The sequence below is a fragment of the Nerophis ophidion genome, linkage group LG24, assembly GCF_033978795.1.
Source record: "Nerophis ophidion isolate RoL-2023_Sa linkage group LG24, RoL_Noph_v1.0, whole genome shotgun sequence".
Lineage (NCBI taxonomy): Eukaryota > Metazoa > Chordata > Actinopteri > Syngnathiformes > Syngnathidae > Nerophis > Nerophis ophidion.
In genome coordinates this window covers 22,230,511-22,253,233 of record NC_084634.1, presented here as the reverse complement: position 1 = coordinate 22,253,233, position 22,723 = coordinate 22,230,511, and the positions used below count along the sequence as shown (strand labels likewise).

At 40.8% G+C, this 22,723-nt stretch overlaps 1 protein-coding gene across 4 annotated transcripts in view; it reads left to right on the top strand.

The window, feature by feature from the left end:
* fndc1 (fibronectin type III domain containing 1) overlaps positions 1-19,060 on the top strand; it is a 91,050-nt gene extending 71,990 nt beyond the window's left edge. For all 4 annotated transcript variants that reach the window (XM_061886803.1, XM_061886804.1, XM_061886802.1 and 1 more), the window contains 5 exons: positions 1,042-1,121; positions 1,308-1,337; positions 5,001-5,162; positions 6,766-6,888; positions 18,477-19,060. In XM_061886803.1, the coding sequence (XP_061742787.1) occupies positions 1,042-1,121; positions 1,308-1,337; positions 5,001-5,162; positions 6,766-6,888; positions 18,477-18,592 (511 nt within the window). In that variant the 3' untranslated portion in view covers positions 18,593-19,060. The remainder of the gene's footprint in view (positions 1-1,041; positions 1,122-1,307; positions 1,338-5,000; positions 5,163-6,765; positions 6,889-18,476) is intronic.
* The last annotated feature ends 3,663 nt before the right edge of the window (positions 19,061-22,723 follow it).

Genomic DNA, 22,723 nt, shown 5'->3' with positions numbered 1-22,723 from the left:
TGCGAACGTGTCATCATCATGCATTATCACAATATAACAATAGTATTAAAAACCCTTTCGTCAGCCAAATTTTTATAAATTATATTGTATGTCGTCTATATCGCGCAACCCTACTGCGGGGCAATGATAAACGAGTTGCTGGCCCACAAATGGCCCCTAGACCAGAGTTTGGGCATCACTGACTCTGTACTGTACTGTATTTTTCTTACCACCCACATTTTAGTAACATCAGGTGTATTGACATGTGTCCAGAGGTGCTTTCTTTTTCTCTAATGAGAGGAAACTGAAAGTGAAAATCATGCACTCAGTTTCACTGTGTTATTTTCTAGTATTTGTTTTCTGGTTCAAATGTTCTTTCATGACATCATCCACTTCTGCATCTGCTTTCCTTTCCTCTGCTCCCCTCTGTCCACTCGTCGCTGGTGACATACACTGTATATTTTGGTCACTGTTGTTATGCGGCTGTGGTGATTGGATCCAGCAGGCCTGGCGGTGAAGGCTCTTGGCTAACAAACAGCTGAGACCATGAACTGACTGTACGTGACCTTGCACGGTGCTCGCATGAATGGACTGACGCTGCTGCTCCTCCAAGTCGTGCTCTTCCTATAATTCCTCCACCACCCGGAGGCAAAGTATCTAAGCCCTACACGTCTCTCCGCTTTACCCTCTGATGTGAAAGCTGGCGTCTCACAGCGAATAAATTTCTCTTTTGAGGGATCTTCCAAATTATGAGTTGCCGTCAGTGTTCATCAGCTCCATACTTTTACGTTTTCCACATGCTTGTCTCTTTCATTTCCATCTTTCCTTGCTATCGCCTAATCGCCACTTTGTCCCTTCAGCACATTTCCGCCAATATATCCGCTGCCTGCACTTTGGAACCGTACGAATAGAAAACAGATTTTAGTCCGGAATCAGGTCGAGCAAAGCCTGCTCAGTCATCTGCTAGAGTCATTAGCATTTCCCCTCTCTTTCACAGAGCTGCTCCAGAATGATGCTAAATCCCTTTTGAGATCCTTAAGTCCTGGTTTGTTTTTTTTGCAGGTACTACTTCAAAGTCCAGGCCAAGAATGTGTTTGGGTTGGGTCCAGTCAGCGATACACTTACCTATGTCACTGAATCAGGTGAGCAGCATGGCAGTTCAACCTTTGAGCAATAGAGTTGTTTATTTGCACGCAAAGTAATAAAAATCCAATAAAAATGATCCATCCTTGAAGAAGTTGGTGCAGACTACCAGATGTATTTGTAGATCAGGTGAACAAATTCAACTAAACAGCTGTGTACTTTTCCTTCCACATTTTTTGTTTTAGACGATCCTCTTCTCATCGAAAGGCCGCCTGGTAAGTTTGTATACAGTAGATTGGCTATATGTCGTGTTGAAACATCTGCTGAGTCATACTAGCGATACATTTTTTTGTACTGTGCAAACTGTAACTAATCCTTTTACAGTGAAACCTCAATTTACGAACTTAATTGGTTCTTGAACAGGGTTCATGAATAGAAAAGTTTTTTATATTGAAGCAATAGTTCTGTAAATATGAATGGGTTCCAGCATCCACAAAAGTCCATATTTTAGTAAACGTCTGTACACTTTGAAAACAATATAAAGTGCTATAGTGTACTCTATATCCAACAAACATAACAAGGAGATGATTGATCAACTTTCTATTTAATAACAAAAGTCAGAAAACTGTCCATTTTTCCATGCAGCCGCCCCACACACTGTCACTAGCACTGTTGTGCACTCACAGTTTGAAATCACCAAACTTCTTAACTTTAACAGCCAGGTTGCTACAATGCTTAGGAATAAAAAATAAAATCCACTTTATCTTGTTGGTTAATCCTCTTTGTGTAAAAGTGGGTTAGAAGAGCCGGTGACGACAACGCTGTGGATACATCCTGCATTTTTCAAACCACATATCGTTTGTCCATTGCTTCTTTTAGCAAAACTCGAAAAATACTGTAAAAAGGTTAAAAAAAAAAAAAAATTTAAAAAACACACAAAGTAGCAAATAGGACAGTAGCTAAGAGCCGCACTGATCTGCTAACTGAGTTTGATAACCTCGCCCACAATGGCTGCCTGCAAAAACACTATGGCTGTGTCCCAATTTGGCGGCTGCATCCTTCCAAGGACCCAACCCAAGCCAGCGGTTGATGAAGTGCGGGTCCTGGAGAGAGTCCTACAGCCGCAGCTGGAGCGATGTAATTAGGACAGTCCAGCCTTTGCAACACTTTCTGTTTGTGTCACATGTTCACATCCTGCTGCTTGCAGTCCGGTCAACAAAGTGGAGAAAAGAAAAGCTAGACCTAACCAAATAGTAAATTATGAGCAAAATTAGTTTTGTTTGTGTGTTGTAGTTGCCAGATGTATCTTTAGCTCAAAGAGAAATTGTATATTTTTTTATAAACGTAGGGAAGTACTTTATACTGTACGTTACCTAATTTGTAAAACACATGGGTCAGCTTTGTTGTTTTCAAAATTTGTAGATTTCATTAATACAAAGTCTTTACAATAGCTGCTTGTTAAGTATTACATTTTTTATTTATTTATGCATTAATTCATTATTATTAACTGGAGGGACCATGATTTTCTCTACGAAGCAAAATAAAATAATTTCAACGTTATTATTCTTATTTAATAGTTATAAAGTAGTTTATGGACAAATATGTGATGATTTCTCTTTATAAATGTGATATGTAATACAACCATCAGCTTTGCAAACTCACTTGATGTACCCTAAGAAAGAAGATGATCTTCCTTTCTTCTTGGAATCCTTACAGTAACCTCACACAATACTACTCGGATATAATTGTCAACATGTTTTAAAGTAATAGGGAATAGAAATGTCTTCTGCAAAAGCCCGGACTATTTTTTTTTTATTATTCCTAAATAGTCCCACGGTGCTACAATAAAGCAGTTGATGGTTTGTTTTTGTTTTGTTTTATCTTGATGTAAATATTTGTACTTTCAACCGCACTTGTAAATATTATGTGGACTATGATCTGGAAGGGCCTTATGTGCCACAAGGCACAAAGTGGATAGGTAACAGGTAACAGATATGATTTGGAAACACTGACAATAGTCTATTTTGGAATAGTTGCACTCAAGGCAAGAAGTTAATCACAACAGTGGTATTTTCAGCACTTAATGTATTAATTTTTGCTGTTACAAAAATTGATTTCAGATGATCAGCCAAACCTGCATATACTGTATGTTATTTTTGTTCTGTTGTCCTTTATATTTTTTAAAGTGTCCATTTCCTTTTTGATCGCCGTAAACAGAACATGAGAACAAACGTAAGCACAAGATCACATTAACAGTGAACACATTTTCCAATGAAATAAAAACGTACATTGCGTCTACAAACAAACAACAAAAATTATTTACAATGTACAAATAGTTGAAAAGATCAATTATTAGAGTCACACATTAATAGGACATATATTGAGACATAATTCAAGCTATTTAGGTTTAAATATTTTAAGAAAATATGTCAGGTTTTACTTCCAAACATTGAAGAAGCCGTCTGTGGCTCTCTTTTGGGGTATAGAGAGGAGCGAAGAGCATGGAGGCCGCTTAACATTACGATAGTTTAGGTCTCGTATTTTAACACAAATTTATATTACTACTGTCACCCCAGCTTTACATGTTTGGTTTTGAATGTTTTAAATGAATAAAAAGAGCTATACTTACATTTTAAAGTCTCTCTTTTTGCGCCACATAGCACCGGATGTTGAAAATATTTTTTAATAGCTGGGCACATAAAGAATCTTGCGATATGAAAGGACAGATGACATGAACACTTGTTGCTAATGGAACACTTTTTTCGGCTGGTTTCGAAGGACACTTATAGCTTTTTTCAAAATGGTACAGCATTCGCACACCACAATGACGTCAGTGCCCCACATATGCGCACAGCGAAGGACGTAGCCGTCACACAGAATTCAAACTTTTGTACAATAAAGTGTATTTCTATCCAGTTTGTGGTTCGTAAGTCGAAAAGTTTGTATAATGAAGGGTCCGGTCCGTAAATCGATTGTTTCATTGTATGTATTTTAAGGTGGCCAAGAAAAGTCACAACAAATGCAAATGCTACAACACAACAAAATAAAGCCACAACACAGCAACTTTCCGCTACAGCACGATTGCAAAAGCCACAACACATATAAATGCCACAACACAACAACTTTAAACCACAACACAACAACTGTAAGTGACAAACAGAAGTGACTGACGCAACGGAATTGACGGTGGACCAAGGTTTGCCGACGGACAAAGTGGCAGAGGCGGAAAATTGAAAATGTATTATTGAACAAAGCTGGAAAAGTAAGTGAAAGTAAGTTATTTTGATAACTTTCACTTTCCGACTGTAATGAATCATTAATATATTTTTAAAGTACATTTTTCAAAAATATATTTTTTCTCTGCTTTAGCCACTTGTTCCGTCAGCAAAAGTTGGTCCACTGTCACTTCCGCTGGCTTGAGTTGGCTTTTTTGGTATAAACCTTTTGAAAAGCTTCCCAAAATAATCCTTTTAAAGGGTCTGTTTGTAAACTTTAGCAGCGTGTTAAGTTTCCAAAGTATTTCAAGCATTATATCCCGCCCTTTGACGAATTTTAGCATGTAATTATGTAACAACACTCGCACGTAATCCGTGTACGTGCCTTTAATAGCTATGTTTGTTGTAAGCTAATGGTAGTGATTTGGATAGCAAACAGCTATCATTGTTTGTATATTTTATAACAATAATATGACTGCAATTTGTTAGTTGCTTCCCTGGGTCTAAAAATGTATAGGAGCTGTATTTAGTTTGTAAAAATGTAACTGTGAGCAAGATTTAAACAGCCTTTTTGGGGTTCAAATCAATGAAAATATTTATAAAAGGGACATTATTTCAAACATTAATGGCTTTCGGACTCTTCTTTGAGGGACACCAGCAGTGAACCTACCTACGTATGTGTGACATTTTTACACCTTCTCATCCAATCTATTGCTTTTGCAGGCGGAGAACCAATATGGGTTCCCTTTTCTTTCCGCTATAACTCTGCCCACAGCTCCTGTAAGGGCAGCCAGTACGTCAAGCGGACGTGGTACAGGAAGTTTGTGGGTGTAGTTTTGTGCAACTCTCTGCGATACAAGATCTTCATGGGAGACGGTCTTCGAGGTAAGTTGATGATGATCTCGATATTCAACATAGCAACATTTCTACCCCCAACAATTGGTAATGACAGTCACATATTGTAAAATATAAAAAGGGATTATGTCTATGCTTATAAATCAGTCTACTTGCTCTGTTATGTCTTACAGATGTTAGTGGTCAGGGTAGAGACTAGCCCCAAGCAGAGGGAGGAAACATATCTCTATAAACAATAAAACAATAACAGCAAATTTAATGTAATTTCAACTAATCCAATCAGTTTTGGAAAAAGTCTTGTTTCAAATTCTTAGCCTAAGGAAACAATTGAAAAGTCAGCAGAAAGTGAACAGTCGGCCAGACAACGTATATACAGTTGTGGTCAAAAGTTTGCATACTCTTGTTAAGAACATAATGTCAAGGCTGTCTTGAGTTTCCAATAATGTCTACAACTATTTTTTTTTTTGTGATAGAGTGATTGGAACACATACTTGTTGGTCACAAAAAACATTTATAAGTTTTGTTGGTTTTCTGAATTTATTATGGGTCTACTGAAAATGTGACCAAATCTGCTGAATTAAAGGCCTTACCTTTTCTCCTCCAAACATGTCACTGGGTATTGTGGCCAAACAGCTCAATTTTTGTTTCATCTAACATCACATGGATCAAGATAAGACCTTCTGGAGGAAACATCTGTGGTCAGAGGAAACAAAAATTGAACTGTTTGGTCATAACATCCAACAGGAGAAAAGATGAGGCACCTTAATCCCAGGAACAAAATGCTTACCGTCAAGCATGGTGGTGGTAGTATTATGCTCTGGGGCTGTGTAGCTGCCAATGGAACTGGTGCTTTACAGAGAATAAATGGGACGATGAAAAATAAGAATTACTTCCAAATACTTCAGGACAACCTAAAATCAACACTTGATTTTAGGGTCTTTAATTGTTTAGGATCTTGGGTGCAGTTGGGTGTTTCAACAGGACAATGACCCCAAACAAACGTCAAAAGTGGTAAAGGAAATGGTTAAATCAGGCTAGAATTAAGGTTTTAGGATGGACAGTGCTGAAGAAACAAATCAACTGCTGAAGAAACAAATCAACCTCAGCAAAACCAACAAATTTAACTGAAATGCACCAATTTTGTCAAGAGGAGTGGTCAAAAATTCAACCAGAAGCTTGTGGATGGCTACCAAAAGGGCCTTATTGCAGTGAAATTTGCCAAGGGACATGTAACCAACTATTAACATTGATGTATGTATACTTTTGACCCAGCAGATTTGGTCACATTTTTAGTAGACCCATAATAAATTCATAAAAGAACCAAACTTCATGAATGTTTTTTGTGACCAACAAGAATGTGCTCCAATCACTCTATCTAAAAAAAATAAGAGTTGTAGAAATGATTGGAAACTCAAGACAGTCATGACATTATGTTCTTTACAAGTGTATGTTAACTTTTGACCACGACTGTATACAAAGTTATGTTTTTAAAAAAAAGTCCAAAACCAGCCTTGAAATAAACTGATAAGGAAAAAAACCTAACATGCAGATGTTCTTTAAAAAAAGCTTTCTTCAGTACAATTACACAAACATAATAGCAGAAGATTACCTTTGCCCTCTTTATCCTCTGTAGAGCCCTTCTACAGTATAGGAGATACATTTGGGCAAGGAGAGGACCATTGCCAGTTTGTGGACTCCTACAGGGACGGCAGAACTGGTCCTGCATACCTCTCAAGTTTTCTTCCTTCAGCTCAAGGTAAGCAGCTCGAGGGGAACATGCTGCATTCATAGATATTATATCTGGATCTAATTTGGACTGTTTTCTATTCGTTTCACTGCTTTCTTTCATGTTTTGTTTTGTCTGTTCGTGCAACCGGTTCACCGCAATTATCTGCCTCTTCGTCAGCATTTCACGCCTTCATCATGAAGCGCGGTACTAGTCCCTGAGAATCAATCAGCAGTAAAACAAAACCACCTGCCTAAGGTTAGAATTAACGGAAACTGATGGAAATGACTGGAAATACAGCAATACCTTGTAGTGTTTCCTGCTGTTCAGCTTTGTGGTCACTGATTGGCTCAGCCTCCGGCAGCATTACTATATTGACTTCAAAAGATTGTAAAGGTGACTAAAGGGTATCACTTTGTGTCTAAGGGGCTCATCCTCTTAGACACAAAATGCGTTTTTCTTTGTTTTTTACATTGAACAAATTGAACACAATGTCTTTGTGTGTTTTGAATTTGTTGAAAAGACTACTTGGTACAATCCCTGGGGACTCTGCATGGTAGGTGCGTCCTCCCTGAGCCAGGCTTGCGCCTGACTAATAAAGCTGATTCTGATTCTGATAATGTTAAAACATGTTTTTCAAAGGTAGTAAACGGGTTTGTTATGCCCTAGATATGGAAATATCTGATTTATATTTCCAATTTCATGGAGATTCATCTCTTGTGGCCATTTTCAGAACAGCTATAAACAAGGGGACAACTTTCTTCCAAAATAAACCAACATCCAAGAAAATGGATGGATGGATACCATTTATCATATGACATATCAATTTGGGCTCTCAGCAGAATTTTATTTGGAGCTCCCATTTCAAAAAAGTTTACACTTTTTTTCATCATGAATGTCTTTAACCATACTTGTATTTAATTTGATGCACGTTTTGTACAAAAAATATTTTTGAGAAAGAAATTGATATATTTTGAGAGCAAAATAACAATATTAGCGTCTTTTAAACATAAATGTATGTCGGATCAGGATTCCAACTTAGAGTTACAGTGGGGCAAAAAGTATTTAGTCAGCCAACAATTGCGCAAGTTCTCCCACTTAAAATGATGACAGGGGTCTGTAATTTTCATAATAACTTCAACTGTGAGAGACAGAATGTGAACAAAAATCCAGGAATTCACATTTTAGGAATTTTAAAGAATTTATTTGTAAATTATGGTGGAAAATAAGTATTTGGTCAACCATTCAAAGCTCTCAATGATGGAAGGAGGTTTTGGCTCAAAATCTGACGATACATGGCCCCATTCATTCTTTCCTTGACATGGATCGATCGTCCTGTCCCCTTAGCAGAAAAACAGCCCCAAAGCATGATGTTTCCACCCTTATGCTTCACAGTAGGTTTGGTGTTCTTGGGATGCAACTCAGTATTCTTCTTCCTCCAAACACGACGAGTTGAGTTTATACCAACATGGATACATGGATGATACAGCAGAGGATTGGGAGAATGTCATGTGGTCAGATGAAACCAAAATTGAACTGCTTTGGGGCTGTTTTTCTGCCAAGGGGACAGGACGATTGATCTGCGTTAAAGAAAGATGAATGGGGCCATGTATCGTGAGATTTTGAGCCAAAACCTCCTTCCAGCACTGAGAGCTTTGAATGGTTGACCAAATACTTATTTTCCACCATAATTTACAAATAAATTATTTAAAATTCCTACAATGTGAATTCCTGGATTTTTTTTTTCACATTCTGTCTCTCACAGTTGAAGTGTACCAATGATGAAAATTAGAGACCTCTGTGATGATTTTAAGTGGGAGAACTTGCACAGTCGGTGGCTGATTAAATACTTTTTTGCCCCACTGTATTTGCCTTGCAAGACAAGCACTAATACTCTGCATCATAAAATCCACTGAAAATATTGAAAAATGTGCCAATATATTCTTATCAGTGACGTACCAGGAAGCGGCTAAGAACACGTTTGCGGTAAAATGTCAATCAATCAATCAATCAATGTTTACTTATATAGCCCTAAATCACTAGTGTCTCAAAGGGCTGCACATGAGGCCCACATAAGTCAGTGGGACGTCTGTGACAATGATGACTATGAGAACTTTGGAGAGGAGGAAAGCAATGGATGTCGAGCGGGTCTAACATGATACTGTGAAAGTTCAATCCATAATGGATCCAACACAGTCGCAAGAGTCCAGTCCAAAGCGGATCCAACACAGCAGCGAGAGTCCCGTTCACAGCGGAGCCAGCAGGAAAACATCCCAAGCGGAGGTGGATCAGCAGCGCAGAGATGTCCACAGCCGATACACGGGCGAGCAGTACATGGCCACCGGATCGGACCGGACCCCCTCCACAAGGGAGAGTGGCACATAGGAGAAAAAGAAAAGAAACGGCAGATCAACTGGTCTAAAAAGGGAGTCTATTTAAAGGCTAGAGTATACAAATGAGTTTTAAGGTGAGACTTAAATGCTTCGACTGAGGTGGCATCTCAAACTTTTACCGGGAGGGCATTCCAGAGTACTGGAGCCCGAAATGAAAACGCTCTATAGCCCGCAGACTTTTTTTTGGGCTTTGGGAATCACTAATAAGCCGGAGTCCTTTGAACGCAGATTTCTTGCCGGGATATATGGTACAATACAATCGGCAAGATAGGATGGAGCTACACCGTGTAGTATTTTATACGTAAGTAGTAAAACCTTAAAGTCACATCTTAAGTGCACAGGAAGCCAGTGCAGGTGAGTAGGCGTAATGTGATCAAACTTTCTTGTTCTTGTCAAAAGTCTAGCAGCCGCATTTTGTACAAACTGTAATCTTTTAATACTAGACATGGGGAGACCCGAAAATAATACGTTACAGTAGTCGAGGCGAGACGTAACAAACGCATGGATAATGATCTCAGCGTCTTTAGTGGACAGAATGGAGCGAATTTTAGCGATATTACGGAGATGAAAGAAGGCCGTTTTAGTAACGCTTTTAATGTGTGGCTCAAAGGAGAGAGTTGGGTCGAAGATAACACCAAGATTCTTTACCGAGTCGCCTTGTTTAATTGTTTCGTTGTCAAATGTTAGAGTTGTATTATTAAATAGAGGTCGGTGTCTAGCAGGACCGATAATCAGCATTTCCGTTTTTTTGGCGTTGATTTGCAAAAAGTTAGCGGACATCCATCGTTTAATTTCATTAAGACACGCCTCCAGCTGACTACAATCCGGCGTGTTGGTCAGCTTTAGGTGCATGTAGAGTTGGGTGTCATCAGTATAACAGTGAAAGCTAACACCGTATTTGCGTATGATGTCACCTAGCGGCAGCATGTAGATGCTGAAGAGTGCAGGGCCAAGGACCGAACCGAGGGGAACTCCACACGTTACCTTAACGTAGTCCCTGGTCACATTGTTATGGGAGACGCACTCCATCCTATCAGTAAGATAAGAGTTAAACCAAGACAGGGCTAAGTCTGACATACCAATTCGTGTTTTGATACGTTCTAATAAAATATTATGATCGACAGTATCGAAAGCAGCGCTAAGATCGAGGAGCAGCAACATAGATGATGCATCAGAATCCATCGTTAGCAATAGATCATTAGTCATTTTTGCGAGGGCTGTTTCCGTGGAGTGATTTGCCCTGAAACCGGATTGAAAGGTTTCACATAGATTGTTAGCCGCTAAGTGTTCATTTAACTGCTCCGCAACAATCTTTTTGAGCATTTTTGAAATAAAGGGAAGGTGAGACACCGGTCGGTAGTTTACCATGAGGTTAGGCTCGAGGTTAGGTCTTTTGAGAAGAGGATGAATAACCGCTTTTTTGAATGCTAGGGGAACAGTGCCCGAGGAAAGTGATAAGTTTATAATATTTAGCACTGATGGACCTAATAATACAAAGAGCTCCTTGATCAGTTTCAATGTCATACATTGGGCCCTGTCATTCATTAAGGGACATTTTACAAGCGCTTCTTCACCCAAAACGGGGCCCCTACGGATTGCAGGGTCCTTTTTGGTGCATGCTCTACGTAAAGGTGGGGCGGCCTTGATTTCTAAAATCCACAATGCACCCTCTTTGAAGTGATATTTATCTGATTGCTTATTGGAGTTTTAGAATTAATGTTATACATTTTTTACATGTACAAAAATATATCCATTTTCTACCGCTTATTCCCTTTTGGGGTCGCGGGGGGCGCTGGCGCCTATCTCAGCTACAATCGGGCGGAAGGCGGGGTACACCCTGGACAAGTCGCCATCTCATCGCAGGGCCAACAAAGATAGACAGACAACATTCACACTCACATTCACACACTAGGGCCAATTTAGTGTTGCCAATCAACCCATCCCCAGGTGCATGTCTTTGGAAGTGGGAGGAAGCCGGAGTACCCGGAGGGAACCCACGCATTCACGGGGAGAACATGCAAACTCCATACAGGAAGATCCCGAGCCTGGATTTGAACCCAGGACTGCAGGAACTTCGTATTGTGAGGCAAACGCACTAACCCCTCTTCCACCGTGAAGCCCTGTACAAAAAAAAAAGTACTTTTTTTTTTCTTTTTTTTGCACAAAAATATATGTTGTTATAAAGACAAAGTAGACAAATCAGTTGACCTTTTTAAAATCATGATAAATCATCAGGTGACATAACTCTCATGTCAACTAAATTGTTATGAAGGTCATATTTTCAGAAAGCTAAGGACTAGGGGGCTGGACTTGTACCTTAAAATATATTATAATGTATAATATGTAATGTAAGATTTCCAGGTTTTTAATCTCATCAAATGCTAACCAAATATCCTTCATGTGACATGAGTGCACAGCTGTGTTTAAGAAGTTACTTTAAAAACATAAGTCTCCGATGTTCTGCATGACAGGTGTGTTCTGTTTTAGGAGACCTACTGTTGAAAAAAAATAAAATACAAAGATGCCGTTGATGTAGACCATTTAGCATTTCTTATTCAATATAATTAGTAATTGTAAAAACAAAAAAAAACAAAGCATTATTTTAAATAAGTGATATGTTCTATTCAACCACTAATGGTAACATAATCTAGGTGGTATTTTGTTATAGTTTTTGTAACTTTAAGGAAGTTGCATCTTTAAGCTATCTTGGTAGCTATATATGAGGACTTTTCAACTAGCAGCGCAGGAATGACACCATACCGGCCCCCGAGTTCAGTTCTAAACTTAGGGAACTAACATTTTTGCAAAAAAAGAAAAATAAACCTAAAGTGCTCCTGTAGTATAGAGGAACTTGGACCACTGTAAACACATTGGCAGATCCTTGCTTTGACAATTTAGCCTTGTTAGCAGACATAGATTACTGGGGTCCCAACTTATGATTTACATAACTGAGATGTTACTCAGGACACCCCTTTAAGTCCTCTCTGTTTTGGAAGTTATTTTCTGTGATTTGATTTATAGGCCTACTGAAATTAGATTTCCTTTTTTAAACGGGAATAGCAGGTCCATTCTATGTGTCATACTTGATCATTTCGCGATATTGCCATATTTTTGCTGAAAGGATTTAGTAGAGAACATCAACGATAAAGTTCGCAACTTTTGGTCGCTAATAAAAAAGCCTTGCCTTTACCGGAAGTAGCAGACGATGACATCACCGGTGTGAGGGCTCCTCACATCCTCACATTGTTTATAATGGGAGCCTCCAGCAGCAAGAGCTATTCGGACCGAGAAAACGACAATTTCCCCATTAATTTGAGCGAGGATGAAAGATTTGTGACTGATGATATTGACAGGTAAAGACTAAAAAAAAAATCAAATAAAAAAATTAAGTAAAAAAAAAAGGCGATTGCATTGGGAGCGATTCAGATGTTTTTAGACACATTTACTAGGATAATTCTGGGAAATCCCTCCTTATCCAAACGACTTTTTTGCGCTAAATGAGGCATGTCCTCCTAACTTTACACATGCGCATATTGCCCGTCCGCTTAAAAGGGGTGGGGGGGTCGCACTAATATACAACGAAAACTTTAACCTTAGTCCTAACATAAATAATAAATATAAATCGTTTGAGGTGCTTACTATGAAGTCTGTCACACCGCTCCCTCTACACCTGGCTGTTATCTACCGCCCCCCAGGGCCCTATTCGGACTTTATCAATGAATTCTCAGAGTTCGTTGCTGATCTAGTGACACACGCCGATAATATAATCATAATGGGGGACTTTAATATCCATATGAATACCCCATCGGACCCACCGTGCGTAGCGCTCCAGACTATAATTGATAGCTGTGGTCTCACACAAATAATAAATGAACCCACGCATCGCAACGGTAATACGATATACCTAGTGCTTGTCAGGGGTATCACCGTTTCCAAAGTTACGATACTCCCGTACACTAAAGTATTGTCCGATCATTACCTTATAAAATTTGAGGTTCAGACGCATGTTCGTCAAACTAATAATAATAATAACTGCTATAGCAGCCGCAACATTAATACGGCCACAACGACAACTCTTGCTGACCTACTGCCCTCGGTAATGGCACCATTCCCAAAGTATGTGGGCTCTATTGATAACCTCACTAACAACTTTAACGACGCCCTGCGCGAAACCATTGATAACATAGCACCGCTAAAGTTAAAAAAGGCTCCAAAAAAGCGCACCCCGTGGTTTACAGAAGAAACTAGAGCTCAGAAATTATTATGCAGAAAGCTGGAATGCAAATGGCGCACGACTAAACTTGAGGTGCACCATCAAGCATGGAGTGATGGTTTAATAACTTATAAACGCATGCTTACCTTAGCTAAAGCTAAATATTACTCAAATCTCATCCACCGAAATAAAAACGATCCTAAATTTTTGTTTAGTACGGTAGCATCGCTAACCCAACAAGGGACTCCTTCCAGTAGCTCCACCCACTCAGCTGATGACTTTATGCAATTCTTTAGTAAGAAAATTGAAGTCATTAGAAAGGAGATTAAAGACAATCCGTCCCAGCTACAACGGGGTTCTATTAACACTGACACGATTGTATATACGGCGGATACTGCCCTCCAAAATAGTTTCTCTCGTTTTGAGGAAATAACATTAGAGGAATTGTTACAACGTGTAAATGGAATAAAACAAACAACATGTTTACTTGACCCTCTTCCTGGGAAACTGATCAAGGAGCTCTTTGTATTATTAGGTCCATCAGTGCTAAATATTATAAACTTATCACTTTCCTCGAGCACTGTTACCCTAGCATTCAAAAAAGCGGTTATTCATCCTCTTCTTAAAAGACCTAACCTCGATCCTGACCTCATGGTAAACTACCGACCGGTCTCTCACCTTCCCTTTATTTCAAAAATCCTCGAAAAAATTGTTGCGGAGCAGTTAAATGAACACTTAGCGTCTAACAATCTATGTGAAACCTTTCAATACGGTTTCAGGGCAAATCACTCCACGGAGACAGCCCTCGCAAAAATGACTAATGATCTATTGCTAACGATGGATTCTGATGCGTCATCTATGTTGCTGCTCCTCGATCTTAGCGCTGCAAGCTCCGTAAATCTCCGGTAAGAGGCGACTTTTTACCACAGTTTTCTCACCGAAACCTGCCGGTTGACAAGTGGTCGGGATCCATGTTCGCTTGACCGCTCTGATCAATAGTAAAGCTTCACCTCCGGGAATTTTAAACAGGGAAACACGGTGTGTTTGTGTGGCTAAAGGTTAAAGATTCCCACCTCCATCTTTCTACTTTGACTTCTCCATTTTTAATTGAACAAATTGCAAAAGATTCAGCAACACAGATGTCCAGAACACTGTGTAAATGCGCGATGAAAAGAGACGACTTTTAGCCGCAAATGGTGCTGCGCTAATATGTCCCCTCCAACCCGAGACGTCACGCGCACGCATCATCACACGCGTCATCATTCCGCGACGTTTTCAACAAGAAACTCTGCGGGAAATTTAAAATTGTAATTTAGTAAACTAAACCAGCCGTATTGGCATGTGTTGCTATGTTAATATTTCATCATTGATATATAAACTATCAGACTGTGTGGTCGGTAGTAGTGGGTTTCAGTAGGCCTTTAACTAACTCAGGTATAGTGTATTTACCTCAGAAGCAGTCAGTATTCTTTTGTTCAACTTATTTATATGCGAGCAGTGTTCCTCAAGGTTCCATTTTAGTTCCTTTCCTTTCATCGTTTGGGCTACTCCACTGGTGGAACGCGAATTCAGTAAAAAAAAAACTTTTGAAAGAATAACATTTTTGCAGCAGATTCTTAAAAACACTAGAGTGCTGTCATTGAGAAGATCTTTGACTTGCTTTTTTGCAGAAGGTCCTTAAAAACAGCAAAACGCTGCTGTAACTCTGAAAAAATGTCTACTCTAGAGGATGGTATAGTTCTCTGGAATCTGCAAGATAAGACTAATAGTGAAGGGAGAAGTTCTTAGCTTTCTGGAAATGTGGACCCCAAACCATTTTAATGAATACCTCAGGGACGTGCACATGATTATAGAGGGGCGGGGGCTCAAAGTCAGAAAAGGGCAAGACATTTTTTTTTTGGTCCTTTACACAATATGGAAATTAATATACAATTTAATTTGCTCTTAGGAAGCTAACTACTTAGCTGTGTGTCCTTTGTAGGTAAAAGTGATTGCCATTTCTTTTGTGTCAACAAATTATCGTCATAATGAGTTAATTCACATTATCATAGACTTGGAAGACAAAACACTGGTTTATTATTGGGCTATTTATTGTTAAAGATAAGCACTTTAATATTGAACATTGAACAGTGCAACATGAACTTCAAAAAAATCCATCCATCCATCCATGTTCTTCCGCTTATCCGAGGGTCGGGTCGCGGGGGCAACAGCCTAAGCAGGGAAACCCAGACTTCCCTCTCCCCAGCCACTTCGTCTAGAACGTCTCCCGAGGCGTTCCCAGGCCAGCCGGGAGACATAGTCTTCCCAACGTGTCCTGGGTGTTCCCCGTGGCCTCCTACCGGTTGGACGTGCCCTAAACACCTCCCTAGGGAGGCGTTCGGGTGGCATCCTGACCAGATGCCCGAACCACCTCTTCTGGCTCCTCTCGATGTGAAGGAGCAGCGGCTTTACTTTGAGTTCCTCCCGGATGGCAGAGCTTCTCACCCTATCTCTAAGGGAGAGCCCCGCCACACGGCGGAGGAAACTCATTTCGGCCGCTTGTCCCCGTGATCTTATCCTTTCGGTCATGACCCAAAGCTCATGACCATAGGTGAGGATGGGAACGTAGATCGACCGGTAAATTGAGAGCTTTGCCTTCCGGGCCAGCTCCTTCTTCACCACAACGGATCGGTACAACGTCCACATTACTGAAGACGCCGCACCGATCCGCCTGTCGATCTCACGATCCACTCTTCCCCCACTCGTGAACAAGACTCCTAGGTACTTGAACTCCTCCACTTGGGGAAGGGTCTCCTCCCCAACCCGGAGATGGCATTCCGCCCTTTTCCATGCGAGAACCATGGACTCGGACTTGGAGGTGCCGATTCTCATTACGGTCGCTTCACACTCGGCTGCAAACCCATCCAGTGAGAGCTGAAGATCCCGGTCAGATGAAGCCATCAGGACCACATCATCTGCAAAAAGCAAAGACCTAATCCTGCGGTCACCAAACCGGAACCCCTCAACGCCTTGGCTGCGCCTAGAAATTCTGTCCATAAAAGTTATGAACAGAATCGGTGACAAAGGACAGCCTTGGCGGAGTCCAACCCTCACTGGAAATGTGTTCGACTTACTGCCGGCGATGCGGACCAAGCTCTGGCACTGATCGTACAGGGAACGGACCGCCACAATAAGACAGTCCGATACCCCATACTCTCTGAGCACTCCCCACAGGACTTCCCGAGGGACACGGTCGAATGCCTTCTCCAAGTCCACAAAGCACATGTAGACTGGTTGGGCAAACTCCCATGCACCCTCAAGAACCCTGCCGAGAGTATAGAGCTGGTCCACAGTTCCACGACCAGTACAAAAACCACACTGTTCCTCCTGAATCCGAGGTTCGACTATCCGGCGTAGCCTCCTCTCCAGTACACCTGAATAAACCTTACCGGGAAGGCTGAGGAGTGTGATCCACCACCGCGGTCTGCCAATCCAGAGGTACCGCCCCCGATGTCCACGCGATGCTGCAGAGTCTTGTCAACCAAGACAGCCCCACAGCATCCAGAGCCTTAAGGAACTCCGGGCGGATCTCGTCCACCCCCGGGGCCTTGCCACCGAGGAGCTTTTTAACTACCTCAGCGACCTCAGCCCCAGAAATAGGAGAGTCCACCACAGATTCCCCAGGCACTGCTTCCTCATAGGAAGAGGTGTTGGTGGGATTGAGGAGGTCTTCGAAGTATTCCTTCCACCTATCCACAACATCCACAGTTGAGGTCAGCAGAACACCATCCGCACCATACACGGTGTTGATAGTGCACTGCTTCCCCTTCCTGAGGCGGCCGACGGTGGTCCAGAATTGCTTCGAAGCCGTCCGGAAGTCGTTTTCCATGGCTTCCCCGAACTCCTCCCATGTCCTAGTTTTTGCCTCCGCGACCGCCGAAGCCGCAGACCGCTTGGCCTGTCGGTACCTGTCCACTGCCTCCGGAGTCCTATGAGCCAAAAGGACCCGATAGGACTCCTTCTTCAGCTTGACGGCATCCCTCACCGCTGGTGTCCACCAGGGGGTTATAGGATTGCAGCCCCGACAGGCACCAACTACCTTGCAGCCACAGCTTCGATCAGCCGCCTCGACAATAGAGGTGCGGAACATAGTCCACTCGGACTCAATGTCCAGCACCTCCCTCGTGACATGTTCGAAGTTCTTCCAAAAAATAAATAAATAAATAAATAAATACCCAAATCAAAAAAAACTTCAATGTGAAAATCCGTCCTACTTCCTTTAACTCAATGAAAACACCATCAAGTTGTAACTTATGGTCTTTCTCACTTAATGCTCAGACTAAACAACTGAAACGCAATACAATTTTATATCTAAATCTCTACTGTGAGAGAAATGTGATCCGCCGTAAACACAGTGAATTTTATTTTGAAAATTAACCCTGTGTTTTATTTTGTATTTTGTACACTACTTCCTGTCCCGCACAATCCGCTCTGCGCGGAATTGATGTGCCGTGGTCAATTGATGCGCTGTGCTCTGACGTCTGGCATACACAGAAGCTGATACATTAAATAATAGAATAATACAGCATTTTTCTGAAATATTACCCATATTAGATGCTGAATAAGTGGACGGCGACAAGACCATAACTCACAGGTTCAAATTGCTCCATTGTCACGTCTCCTCAGGCCTCTCTCTCTCTCACTCACTCACTCGCCCTTTCTCTCTCTCTGTCGAAGCGGCAGGCTCAAACAACCCGGTATTACAAGAAAATGTGGAGTTTTTGTACCGCTGTTTTTTTGTTTTGTTTTGTTTTTTTACATCCCTAACAGGAATGTATTAATGTTGTTTAAAGAAAAAAAATAATAATAATAAAAACAAACACACAGGAAGAGGGCACTTTTTAAGACGGGGCAAAAAAGGGCTGGGGCTCAAGCACCCATAGGGCCCTATGTGTGCACGTGTCAGCCTGCCATATATGGTCTTGCATCATTTAGCTTGACGATGGTTACTAATTAATTTATGTCATTACCAGGATATTACCGTGCCTACAGACAGCAGCCTGTCACCTTTGGAGTTATTGGCAGGAGGACATCCCACCCTTTCGTCGGCTGGTATGAATGTGGGGTGCCCATCCCTGGCAAGTGGTAACATGGGGAGACGCTTCGGGGCTGGAGGTACACTACCAGCAGCTACACCCATGACAAAAAAAAGACTTTTGCCTGCCACAACTACAAAAAAAAAAACACCACCTTAATCCCTCTTTGGCTTCACATACAAAGAACATAATACTTTTATACAAGCCAGTGTATCTTCACAGTTTTAACATAAAGCAGTCTGTATATTAGGGGAAAAGCATGTGTTTTGTTGCTTTGTATAATTCTTGTCACCTAAACAAAAGATCCACACGTGGTGTTATTTATCTCTCATCAAAACACATTCATAATAATAGGCAATTCACTCGTGTAAAAGTTTGTTAATTTTCAGTACGAACATTGATTTATTGTTTATTATTAGCGTTTGACGACTACTTTATTTGTACTACCATGTGTATGTTTTGTATGTATGCAGACCACATAACTGCTCAGGAGATTAAATAAAGGAGCCTTGGAAACCACAGCAATGAAAGCCCATCATCATCAGACACCTTTTTTAAATTTGTTAAAAGTTCTCGTTGATATATGAGAGGTATGAGTCATGACATTTCCTTTAGCCATAAGGAGCAGTTAAAATTCAAAGTAAACATCGAAAGCAGCATATTGTGCGCAGATGCAGAAATAAATGAGTTGTACTTGTACAGCGTTTTTCTACCTTCAAGGTACTCAAAGCGCTTTGACACTACTTCCACATTTACCCATTCACGCACACATTCACACACTGATGGAGGGAGCTGCCATGCAAGGCGCTAACCAGCACCCATCAGGAGCAAGGGTGAAGTGTCTTGCTCAGGACACAACGGACGTGACGAGGTTGGTACTAGGTGGGGATTGAACCATGGACTCTCGCGTTGCGCACGGCCACTCTACCACCGCGCCACGCTGTCCCTGGTGAGAAAAAACAACAATACAGAACATTTCTTTATTTTGTACCCAGATTTAAAACAAATAAAGTTGCAGTCAGCTAAAAAAAAACAAAACAGAAAAGTCTAAAGTAACAAATTTAAGGAAATACTTCACTTGGGATGTGTTGCAGCCACCACTAACCTGGTGGAAAATACCAGTAAATGAAAGAAAAAGCCTTGTTTTATACCTGTTGCCAATTAAACCATTACATCATGAGATTAATGTGTTGCTCGGGGACCTGTTGCCCATTCCAACTAGCATATTTCAGCTGTTAGTTTCGACTCACTGAGAAAAAGTAGCAGTAGTCAACATTCAGCAGTCTTGCTGAGCAGAGGAAGCCCCGGGGTCCTGTCATCACCTTGTTATGATACAATCCAAATATCACCAAGATACGTAATATACCTCGCCTATTATGATATTTAAGCAGACGGCAAAACGTCCAACTTGTAATTGCATCTGCAATGCGTTGGTGATGTCACACTCCCCCTCTGGGCAATGATGGAGAAATGAATGCTTGTTTCTGCATTCATACTGGAGCAATCTGTCCAAATGTACATTTTTTCAAGCATAAGGAAATGATGTGAATATGATCAGTTCCAGTGTTAATCGGTGGCTAGCACAATTCCCCCATAAAATGTACAGGAAATGTTTTAACTGAGTGTAAAAATAATGTTGAGGATATCTCATCTTTTTCAAGTCCTCATCCAAGTGACTTAGACTTCGACAAACTTTAATTATCCACAAGGGAAATTGTTCAACACAGTAGCTCAATTAAAATGATTGAAGGTGTAAGGATGGAGAGGACAAAGCAGGTATAAATAGACTGAAAATAGCAATATAAGATATAACATATATGCGAATATATACACAATACATACTTAATATGTGTACAGTATATTATATATACAGATTTATTCTGTCTATGACCTATATACAATATATACCAGTTACCATGTACAATATTAAAGTATATGTGGCAGCCGCAGCATGAAATGGAGAGAAGATCCAGCAGAAAAAATAATATAGACATTAAAAACAAAGAGAAGTAGCTGACATAGAAGGTGTCAGGTAATAGACGGATATTATCTATTGCTGTATGGAGAGTGATTACACAGCTGGATGGAGTGTAGAATGAAGTAGTTCTTGAATCACCCAGTGCGGGAAGGAAGCTGAAGGAGCATGTTGGAGTGTGAACTCCGCTGTCCCTCAATTGTCTGGTGGAGTGGGTGGGCAGGATTGTCCATGATGGCCAGCAGTTTGTCCAGTGTCCTCCTGTCCCTTACTGACACAAACGCCTCCAACTGCGAACCAATAGTCTGGCCTGCTTTCTGGATCACTTTATCAATCCGGTTTGAGTCCCTTTTGCTGGTGCTGCTCCCCTAACAAACCACTGTGAAGTGCAGGGCACTGGCCACAACAGACTGATAAAAGATCTCCAACAGCTTGCTGCACACATTAAAGGACCCAAGCTTCCTCAGGAAAAAGAGTCTGCTCATGCCCTTCTTGTAAACAGCATTGCAGTTGTCCTTCCAGTCCAGTCTGCTGTTCAAATGGACTACCAGGTACTTATACTGCCCCACTCTTGCCACTTCTTGGCCCTGGATCTTGATGGGCTCCACTGGGGTCATACTCTTTCTGAAATCGATGACCAACTCCTTGGTCTTATCCACATTAATGGTTCACCTGAGACCACTCCACAAAGTCAGCGATCAGTGTCCCGTACTCCAATTCCTGTCCCACCCGGATACACCCGACCACAGCAGAGTCGTCAGAGTATTTCTGCAGGTGGCAGAACCTGGAACTGTACTGGAAGTCTGAGGTGTACAGTGTTACCACTCCAAAACGTAATAACACGCTACATTAACTCAGATTTTTTAAAATCTGACTGTGTCGAAAAAAGAACATGCTAGTTAATCTTGATGCTCGCTGAACTGAAGTCCTAAGCCAACATTACACGAGAAAGCAAGCGGCAGACGTTTTGTGCAACTCGAACCTCGCTTTAATAAATGTGCTGATGTACAAAAGTAGCTATTTATATTATTTTTTTCAGTGTGTGGGGGCCGGGGGGTTTTAGCTATGTCAGTGCTAAATGAACGCACACCAGCAACAAGTACAATGGTGATATTGTAAAAGTAAGGTTGGGATTTTAGCGTCCTAACTGAAGCACACAAAGTTCAACGCTCTTTTGAACCCTGTGGTACATACATAAATAAATAGCAGTTAAAAAAGGACAAAAAAGTCCTCAGGAAATTAAGTTTTTTGGGGGGTCTGATTTTTTTTTTTTTCCCTTTTTTGCTCAAATCTCTCAATCAACTTCAGTTTTGAATAAAAATAGCCAACATGTCATGTTTTATTTATTGTATAACCCTTTGAATACCCATTTGATTTACTTGTCAGTTTTTTATTTTGAAAAATGGGCATAAAATTTGCAAACCCTAACCCCAATAAATACAACATTGCGCCAAAATGTGTTTTATTACTAATATTATGTACATTCTGGACTTATTTCTACCACAACACCCTTTGACATTTACTTTATGGATAATAACTCCTTTCATGCAAATTTTTCATACACAAAAAAAATAAACTGACATAATTAGGGCATTCTATTTTTATTTACGACTTAAGTTGAATGAGAGATATGGGCAAGAAATTATATTTTTAACTCCCTAAGGACTTTTTTGTGCTGGTGGCTCTAAACTGGGCTAAAATTACTTAGTATACGCAGTGTTCGTAATAACGGCGTTTGTAAAGTATCGAGTAATCTTACTAACTATTTTTAGGTATGTTACAACGCCGTTAGCGATAGCCATACTTGCCAACCTTGAGTCCTCCGATTTCAGGGGGTGGGGGCTTTGTCAGGGGTATGGCGGGGGGCGTGGTCGGGCCAGGGCGTGGTTGGGGGTGTGGTTAAGAGGGAAGGAGTATTGTCACATATGCATGATTGATTAATTGAAACTTTTATTAGTAGATTGCACAGTATTCCGTACAATTGACCACTAAATGGTAACACCCGAATAGGTTTTTCAACTTGTTTAAGTCGGGGTCCACGTTAATCAATTCATGGTACAAATATATATTATCAGCATAATACAGTCATCACCCAGGTTAATCATCAAAGTATAGACATTGAATTATTTACACTATTTACAGTCTGAGGGGTTGGATGAGGAGCTTTGGTCAGTACTTCAGTCGTCAACAATTGCATCAACAGAGAAAT